We start from the raw sequence: 9,995 nt of genomic DNA, 5'->3' as shown, positions 1-9,995 counted from the left end.
GGTTCTGATCCATAAGGATTCACATTTTTTGCCTGCACACAGGCACGCACAGGCTCACAGAGCAGATGTGAAAGTTGCAAGTCTCTAATGTAATTCATGCTCCAGTTCAGCAACTGTGAGAGTATGCTGAAGACAACGCTGTGACTAACACGGCCAAGAAATTCCTGAGAGAATAAAAATGATTGTTAACAGTTCTGAGAAACTTTTCCTCTGGGTTATTATCCCATAGAGAGAGATAGTGGGTTTGAGCGGTCCTAACCAAACAAACAGCTCTGAGAAACTAGACATACTCCCTCTGAGATTACAGCGAATGAAAAACAAAACATCTTATGTTAAAAGCGGTTTGAAGTGTTCATGACACTGTCAGTGAAGTACTTGGACTTCTTCCTGTTTTGTGCATCAGGTCAGAGTTTCCACACTCCCAAAGGAGACTAAGCACTGGCTGAAAAAGAGAGAAAGTCCCATTTACCCTCACTGTTATCTTTTCACAGCTGGCTTGGTTGAACAGGGGTGAGGCATGGGCACATGTAATGACTACTACAGCCACCAGAAAACAATGCAGTAGCAACTCAAATGGGCATGCCTGTTTAAGTGATTTACAATTGGGATGCTCTGCTCACACACTCTCCAGAGTAACTGGAAGGGAAGTTGCTTGAAAACTCTTATTTTCTCATAACATCCTACAACTCCTTGAATTAGCTGGCAAATGTGATCTAGTCCCAGGACAATGAAAACCAGAAATGAAGTAAAAAAACTACCTGACAAACGGCTTAAGATCATTTTAAGATTTCAGAAATGTCAGCCCCTTTTCTTCTAAAAAGTTACCTAAAGCAACTTTGCCATCCTAACACAGGTTAAACACACACAGTAACACTTTCTTAATATACACGAAGTAATGAGACTATTTCCTCAACTGCCTCTCATGCATTTTAAGTTGTATCCAGGCAAATCAAGTTAACAGGGTTGATGGGGAGAAGAAAGATAGTTTTGTGACTAAGAAACAAGGCTACAACTTAACTGTTGGTACTCCCACAGATTTCCCAGCTCAGTCTTCTGTGCTTCTTTTGTCTCTGAAAAAGTAACACCAGTACAAATATTTCTAATATCTAACCTTTAAGTTTTCTGTGTTAAAGTTTCTTTGTGTGCCAAGACAGCACACAATCAAGCACTGGTTGTAGGCTGAAGTTTATTACTGGTGCATTAATGTGGTTCTGTATCTGCTGGTACACAGCATCAGAGCCTCCCTCAAGAGAACATTTGATAGCATTGCTCATCTATCTGCATTGTCATACAGTCCAGATGGTTGCAGTATGTAGGCAACTGGGAACCAGAGCCACAGGAGAAGTACATCCTGCTGCAATTTTCCCTCTGGTGCTAATCTTGATGCATTTTTAGATTAGTCAGCTGGTTTGGAAGCCTACAGCTCTGGGTAGACGCACCCAAAGACCCAGCAAACAAATAAACTGGAGCAGCTGCACTCAGTAGCTTGCCAACTACTGAATGACCAGATTTGCCCATAAAAACCTCAATAAAAGATGACTGCAGCTCAGGTGAGTGACAGTTCCCTACTGTGCAGAGTGAATTTTCTTTTGAATTCCACAAAGGTGGCATTGTGTTGCAAATGAGCTGTTACTAAAGATAACTGAAATCTGTGTACTTCAGATTAACTATTACTATGATGTACAAACCCAGAGAGAAAGAGGAAGCAAGACTTCTTCCATTTGGCAAATGCAATTTTATTTCTAGATTAGTTGTAAGAGTTAAAATTTTAAACATTCTAATATGTGTACCCTGCCAGACACATTAATTGGCATACTGGAACAATACTGCAGATGAACAAAGTCAACATAAGTAATCATCTCCGTATAAGCACAGAGTTCTCAGGAACATCACTGTTGTTTTTCTGTGTTACAGAAAAGAGGGTTTCCAGAACTTGAAAAGGAAAGAAGACTTCAGGGGGAATTCAATATGACAAAGAACTATAAACTGGCTTTCATTAGTCCAGGTGAGAAAAATCTAAACAAGATATAAAAAACAGAATACAAACTGGCAGATGCAAGAAAGGAAGGAAGACAAGGACACTTCTACAGAGATAGCGTGATAATATAAAAAAATTAAATAAGTAGGATTACAGTTGCAGATTTAGTAAAGCCAGGTTAGTAGAGATTTTATGGTCTTGAAGAATTTACTCAACAGAAGACATATTGTCACCAAAAGCAAAATGTTACACTTCCATGACTAAACTGCGCAGGAAGTCACTATACAGCCTCACTGAGAACCAAGTACATAACTGCAGACTGTGAATCACACCCACATTTTCCACCCATGACTATAAGAGGGAGTAATTTTTGCCACCAATACAAATACTCTGTAGTATAACTGTGACTACACATAATGATTTTATCTGGACTACTTGCTAGCTATTGCTGGTAGAGAAGATTCTTTACACTGTATTAGCATCACCAAGATTATTCCATATAATTCTAGCACTCCTGGTATTGCCGATTCTTCTACCACCTAGCTTTATATACTGAAAACAACTCACAACTAAGCAACAGAAATGTACATTAACAGAGCTACAAGAATGTAGCTCCAAAGAGTACAAGAAGAGTGGGAACAGAAGTTACCTATATACATTCTTCATTTGCCCAGGGAAAATCACTATGTACAGAGTAAAAATATAATCCTTTTCACACCCAAACTGGCCTGTGAACGTGTAATCACAAGTGTTGCATGTGGGAACAGACATCTGTGTTCTATCTTTGTCTGTTATTTTGGTGTCGATTTCCAGGAAAATTGGAAGATAATTTTCAGAATTTGGCCCCCCAAAATAGCAAAAAACCCCAACAAAACAGTTCTCACAGACCAAACTATGCTCACTGGCAGTCCTCAATGATCTTGCAAAAATTTCTTGCTGTATGTCTACAGAATGATTTGGAATTACTCAAATTAGTCTCTAGTTCAACTTACAGGCCTGATTGCTCATATTTCTTTCAAATAAAGATGTATTTCATGTGGTTATTGATTTACAGAGAAGCAGGTTTCTGCAGAGGAAAGACTTCATTTCTCCAGAGTTGCCTTCTTTAAAAAAAAGTCCTGCAGAAAATAATAAAAAAAAAAAGGTAGTGAAACAGATGCTGTTAGCTGTAGTGCAATTTTTAGTCTTTCTGGTAAGCATAATTTTATATAACTGGATCTCAGTTAGTCATTTTTATTTGTATTTTAAGTAATAATCGAGAAGACCACAGATACCCACATGCAACAACCATTACCTTGGTTCTTCTAGAGATCTATGACTGCACTTACAGTAATTATAGCATAGAGAAACCATACACAGTAAACTGAGTTTGTGACACAAGGATAATTTCGGGGCAAACCCCTTGTATAATAACAAATTAACACAAGCAAGCTGCAGTGAAAACCAAACAGTCATAAATATTTGTTTACAGGCACACTGTCATATAATGTAAATGGAAACTTGTTCTTTGGACAAGCCTTAACAAGGAATTAATTTGTAGTTACTTATATACTTCAGAATTCTCAAAGCCACAGCAGCAGTCCACAGATACGAAAAATTAGATTAATCCTACTTGTTTAGGCAGGGCCTATTTATTTTATAGTCTGGCAGATGATAAACCAATTCTGCAGAGGACCTCTAAGGGACATTATAAAGTAGAAACTAAATACTTATATTTTGATAGGACAAGCATGGCAAAAGCCCAAAGAACACTCCAGCACGCCAGGAACAAAAAGCAAGCGTGGCATGCAATGCACAGGCAGGCACATGCTGAAAAAATAACGCAGCCTCACAATGGACAGTCATGTTAACCCAGGTCTGTCTATTCACCATGAGGGAACACTGCAGTGGCTACAGCTGCAGGAGATACCCTTGTCTGTACACGGGTGCACTGCCTTCAAAAACCTTTCTGTGTGTGTTAGGACTGACTGTTGATGAGGGAATAGTAGGGCTAAATACACAGGATATGAAAACAAAAATAAGTGACAGTTATTTCCTTGCTTGTTAGTTAACGCACAGCTATTAAAACACAGTTTTACAGCAATCTTCAGTTGGTGTTAGCCAGTAAAACTATACTAATTTACAGCAACTAATACTCTAGTATTCTACATAGAACAAGAATCCGGGTTAACTGTGACTACAAAACTTTCCTCTGCCATTTTACTTGGTAGTAAGGATATCTTCACATCTTTTCCTTCAGCCAAGCTAGAAAACATTGGTCTTGCTTTTAAAACTATGCAAAGAAAAGCAAGTTGTATCAGCTTGATACCTCTGTTAACACTTTAAGCCATGAATTCTTCTGTTTCACACCTATGCTGATCATCTTTAAAAAAAAAGACTCTGAACATCCCAAATTGCCAAGACACCCAAATCACTTGGCTCTTTTGAAAATTTTACACTTAAGTTGGCTTAGACAAGGATAGTAACTTAAATACAAGATATAATACAAGATAGTAATTAAAAACAAGACAAACCAGAATTAAACATCTGGTTGCGATGAAGAATGCTTATGGGCATTTGTTTCCCCAAATTATGATCCATGGGACCACAGTAAATATTCCAAACTGAAGTAAGTAATTTCTAAAAAACAAACCCAAAAAACAAACCAGACCCCCAAATCCTCAAACTTTAAACTGAAAGTATGAGTGTGTAGTCACGTACAACCAATTCTGAGAATCGCCATTTTGAAAAGTCTGGGAACCACTGCTGTAATAAACGATAGCTATTTATAACTATCCAATTAGCAACTATGTGATGCAGAAGGGTATGTAGTCCACAAGAAGTAAATACTTGAAATATGTCTGATAAAAAAAGCAATCTGTGTAGACTACTGTTACTAGCCTTTTAGTCCCCAGAGAAATAAAATTTAGGCGCTTACATTTCATCATCGTATTCCTTTGGAGGTGATGCCGCAATGACTAAGTCAATCCAATCCTGAAAAAGAAACGCACAGGCAATCGTGAGCTGCTAAACCCTGCTTTTAGAGATGATTAGTGGACCACCATCAGATAGAGAATCAGGAAGGCAAACTATTCCTGGTAAACCACAGGGAGAAGCAGAAACATCTCTATGAAAGACTTCTATAGGAAGACCGTTTCAACATTGAGCTGTTTTCTTTGTGTCCTGAAACTGAAGTAAATTCTACTGGTCTTGCAACAAGCTTTTAAAAATAATTATTCTACGAATTATCCTGTATTTGGTCATCTTAGCAATGAATACAGTTCCTGCTGAGAAAACACTCACTGGAGCCAAAGTGCAGTGTTACTTGTACGTTAAGAAATCCAAGATAAGATAAACTATTATCATAAATTTCCAATCAGCTTGCAAGTAATATTCAATACCAAAGAGAGATTCTACAGATAAATATACTATAAACACTCAGAAAGTAATGTGTTTAAATACCAGTCTTGACATGTGGCTACATGCCATGAACTTTTACAGTAAATTACATGCATGATCTTCAGAGGTGCTGTATACCAGTATCTTCTGCAGATTTCAGCTCACTTTGGTAGTACATGACATACCTGTTACTTCTGATGTTTTCAATATTATTTATGTTGATGTGATAATGTCATGCAACAAAAGTGTACCTCAACCTCATCTGAGCATTACAGGTAGAATGAAGAAGTATTCCAGGTTACTTACCCCACCCATGTTCCAAACTTTTGCTAGAGTTGCCTGTGCTTCTGCCAGCCTGCTGTCCATTAATATCTTGCCATTTACAGCTAGTATTTCATCCCCTTTCACTATGCCTCCTGGTGAAAAGACCAATATGGCATACAGACATATAAACCCAAAAATCTGTCAGTCTTTTCTGTCCCATATTTATGTAGTACTCACTATAATGAGAAGTGTCTTCACTAGATGTGAAGGCTTACACTAAAAATTGACACAGACAAGAAAGCTTGATACAGGCAAAAGCAAAAGAAAATTTTAGGTGTGGAAAAGACACACTAACCTCTTACTGATCATGACTAGTAAGAAACTAGTTCAATAATATTTTCATAGTAGCAGTTTGCCTGTTTGGGTAATCCATCTATACAGCTTACAAACTGATGTTCATTGTAGGCTGTTACTACTATGGAAATGGCAGCATTACTTGAAGCCCTGAAGGTATAAGTGGCAATTATCAAGAGCCTGCAGGACTGCTGTTTCTTTGCAAAAGCATGTGTAATGTTTAGTCCTTAGGACTGATTTTGACTTGCTAATCCAGGAAGGGGAAAACACAGTTGGTAAGGGGACAGCCTTAGCTATCAGAGACCCTCACAACAGTGAATAGTCAAAGAGAAACAGCATTTGAGAGATCAAGTGGTTGGTTGAGGTGTGTTCACAGCAAGAGCGACTTGAACTGAGGTGCAGGTTGAGACAAGGTCAGCAGAGACAACATAAGATATCGTCCTGTCTGTCTACCTGGTCATCGCTGGAGTTCTCACAGAAAGGATGAGAGATACTGGCCAACAGGGGAAAGCCCGGATGTGTTGCTATGCACATTCTTGTGCCTTCCAGGGAGCTAAACTTAGCCAGAAGACTCTGGCCTTTAGTGGGATTTTGGGAGTAAAGCCAGGGTTTTTATTAAACAAATTACTACTGAAAGTAGCATTAAGAACAGAACTAAGCAGCATAGCATAGCTGTGGTCAGGTAGTATTTCCACATGCAAAGCAATTACGAATGTTCTTGCTTGCAAATTGTGAAATAATGGAGAACATATTCTGCTTTCCTTAATTAACAGAATACAGCAGAGAATGGGGTGGGGTGAGGTTGGGGGGCTGTTAGTTTGGGGTTTTTTTGTATCAGTATGGAAAAAAGGGAGTCCTTATTAAGAGAGCAGTTCTACTTTTCAGGCCACATTACTGAAAATTCTTTAATAATAAAAATAGAGCAGCAGTGACCATTTTTTCTTAAACACTATAAATTTTACCTAATTATTAATTTAAGCAGCACCCTTCAAACCAAGCACCACTCTCTGAGCTGCCATTAAAGCTAAGACAGAACTTGGCTGCCCTGCACAGCTGAAGTGTGCCTGTCAGTACCAGGCACAGCTACGAAGTCAGCCAACATCTCAGTCAGCATAAGGAGCCACTTAGCAGCAGCATTCAAATTCCCCATTGCTACTCACCATGTTTGTCTGCAGCACCACCCTCATAGATGGCAGACACCACTATCTTTCCAACTGGAGAATCAATTCCGCCTTCAACTGCAAGGTCTAATGATCCCTCCTATTAAAAAAAAAAAAGTTTTAGTTCAGAAAAGGCCGTTAATTTTTGCCATCAACAGGAGCTTACTCCTTCCTTCTTCACAGTAAACAGGCCTGTACATGAAATGGTTACATGAACCCTCTAAACTGCAACCACTCAAATATAGTATTTACCTTTTTAATTCGTAACAGCCGCACATCTTTTCCCATAATCTGCTCTGGGGTAAACTATGAAAAGATATAAAGATTAGTCATTTCCACCTTGGACACACAAAAGAATTAGGCTGATTTGTGTAGCTTATAGGAGAAGAGGAACTTTTCCCTCCTTCAAAATAGCATTAGAGAAAGATCAGAACACCAAATCATGTTTTCCTGTAAGAAAACTCCCTTTTCAACCTGACTAGAAAAAGACAAATCAACAAGCCCCAGCAAACCAACAAGCAAGAATCTTAACCCCTCCCAGCCCTCAAAATAAAGGATGTGTTTTTTCTAGCATGTTTCGTATTAAACAGTAAGACATACTTGAATTCTCTCCTTACCATTGAATATGGATCAAAATCTTCCAAATATTTCTGGAAGCCCTGAGAATAAAACATCATTTTATTGTAAAAACATCAGGCTCATGCACACACTTAGCACACAAACTCCACTTTATATTTTAGTGAGACAGCACATAATTCTGTAAGCTATGAAAGACAGTAAATGAAGAAAAGCACAGAAAGGCAGCAAATAGTCAAGAAGACAGAAAATAGCAAAAGATCCTGACAGTCAGAAGACATTTTAAAACCTTATGACAGATCAGCGGTTTGAGCTGGTCATATTACGGAACAGTTTTGACGAACAGTTTACCACTCTGTCAGCTCCACAGTTCCTCTCTACACCTGACAGAAACAAAACAAATCTTGAAAGCATCATGGCCAGGTATGGTCTGCAACACACAGAATTCCAAGCAACTTTTCTTGGGACAATCACCATGTTGGGCACTAAAACCACAAGATGTGACAGGCTCCAATTCACCTGTCAGCAACCATACTCCATGCTGTCTGGGTTGTAGGACCCTTTTCCAGCCCCCTTGTCTCCTCCTTTCCAATAGAATTTCATGGAGTTGGCTCCATACCACAAGCAAATGCAGAACAATCAGTTTTGGGTTTATGTGGTTCTGTGGAGGACTGAAAAGTTTTGGCAGTGAATGTCTGAAATGGGGAAGACAATACTACAGTTCAGTAGAGCAAAATTTAAGCTTTGAGAGGACCTACATCTCCTTATACTTTCAAAGCTTAGTGCATGACCCTTATCAGATCAACACTGTAGGGCAAAAGCAGGAGTTACCTTTTCTGCAAAGATGAGAGCTCCCGAGTCAGCAAGCAGGCATCAACAGTGTTTGGGTGGTAATTTCAAGGATTAGTAGATACTGGGCAAGACTGTATGTGCGATGCTGGAGATGTATAAAAACTCTGCACTTGTCATGCATGTTAAAGTAAGGACTTCAGGACTTAAAATGAAATCATTACTGAGGCACCTAAATGCTTTATCATTCTTGTGGCTTCAAGCTGCAATAACCTGGTGACATGGGACAACACAGAAGCACACAACCCTTTGCTGATGCAGCAGGCAAGCCAGTATCTGATGCAGACCAGCAGGTCAGTGTGTGATTAAGCTTAATATATTCATTATTGCCCTCTTTCCTACTGAATCCACATGATGACAAAGTCTATTCCACACTCAGACTCAGCTAAGCCTTTTTCCACTTGAAAATCAAATGCACAGCTTAAGGTTCCTCTGGTAACTTTAAGGTCTAGCTGCTAATGACAAAGTTGCAACAGAAAACACTAATGCCTCCTCTTGTTACCATCTTTATCATCTATATCAGTTGCCCGATTTTGACACGACTATGACCCCTATGGGGTCACATCTCACCGGCTCTGACAAAGTCAGGGAGCACTGCTACACAGCTCTGCAGTAGCTGGCACTCAAATGTACAACAGCGCTGCCTGTTTGTCTAAGCACTTACACAGACCATGAGTGATGCCGGTGACTTCTGTATGGATTGGCAGGCATTACACACAGGCACACTGAATTGTACAGTGTGAACCCACGCTTTCCCGCAGGCTTTCTCTCTCCACCTTTTCCTTGAGATCAGAAGACCAACTTAAGCAAATCATGTCGTCATTCTGTGTTTCTTCTGAGAGAGAAGAAATGTTTGCAAGGGTTGAAGCATAACTTGGTTTCCCCAAGCTCCAGAGAGCTAAATCTTCATGGCACAACTCCAGAACTTTACTTACTGCCACAGGAGGGTGTGTTTGGTTTTTTTCATAGGGAAATATGCATTAGAAACATCTTTCAGGAACACGAGAGGAATAGAGGAACATGAGAGACCTTGTTTAGCATTTAAATTATGGGTTGCATTACATTTGTGAACTACTAACTTTGAGGAACTGCATAAATGAGAATTTGATCACATACTTCAGCAACGGTAGTAATTTCATGCCTGGGGAAAAAACCCAATCATTCATTCACAAAGTATATTAATCTTATGAATACTTTAACTAAAGAGTAAGAGGTAATGATACTACTAAATGGTATCATTTTACAGTGATAGCTACCCAAACAACTAGTAGTTTAATTAGCTGAATTTGTATTGCCCTTTGGAATCATGGCTGAAGTAGACATCTGTAGTCTTTGAGCGAGCAACTTAAGAGGGAAGAACTCCCATCTCAGCCAAGTCACTAATTCGTTATGTAATCTAAAGGAAGTCAGTGAACTTTCTTTGTCTCAGGTTGCCG

The 9,995-nt window shown here is 39.1% G+C and overlaps 1 protein-coding gene across 5 annotated transcripts in view; it reads right to left on the bottom strand.

Moving 5' to 3' along the window:
- Nucleotides 1–1,720: 1,720 nt before the first annotated feature.
- USH1C (USH1 protein network component harmonin) overlaps nt 1,721–9,995 on the bottom strand; it is a 52,161-nt gene continuing 43,886 nt past the window's right edge. The window contains exons 16-21 of one of the 5 annotated variants that reach the window (XM_040609138.1): nt 7,752–7,793; nt 7,387–7,440; nt 7,135–7,234; nt 5,663–5,772; nt 4,896–4,951; nt 1,721–3,096 (exon numbers count right to left, since the gene is read on the bottom strand). In XM_040609138.1, the coding sequence (XP_040465072.1) occupies nt 3,084–3,096; nt 4,896–4,951; nt 5,663–5,772; nt 7,135–7,234; nt 7,387–7,440; nt 7,752–7,793 (375 nt within the window). In that variant the 3' untranslated portion in view covers nt 1,721–3,083. Of the gene's footprint in view, nt 3,097–3,753; nt 3,969–4,895; nt 4,952–5,662; nt 5,773–7,134; nt 7,235–7,386; nt 7,441–7,751; nt 7,794–9,995 lie in introns of those variants that run through there. The other 4 variants (XM_040609137.1, XM_040609139.1, XM_040609136.1 and 1 more) reach the window with 4 other exon arrangements.

The sequence above is a fragment of the Falco naumanni genome, chromosome 10 (assembly GCF_017639655.2).
Source record: "Falco naumanni isolate bFalNau1 chromosome 10, bFalNau1.pat, whole genome shotgun sequence".
In the NCBI taxonomy this organism is placed as follows: Eukaryota; Metazoa; Chordata; class Aves; order Falconiformes; family Falconidae; genus Falco; species Falco naumanni.
This window is presented reverse-complemented; position numbering and strand designations above follow the sequence as displayed.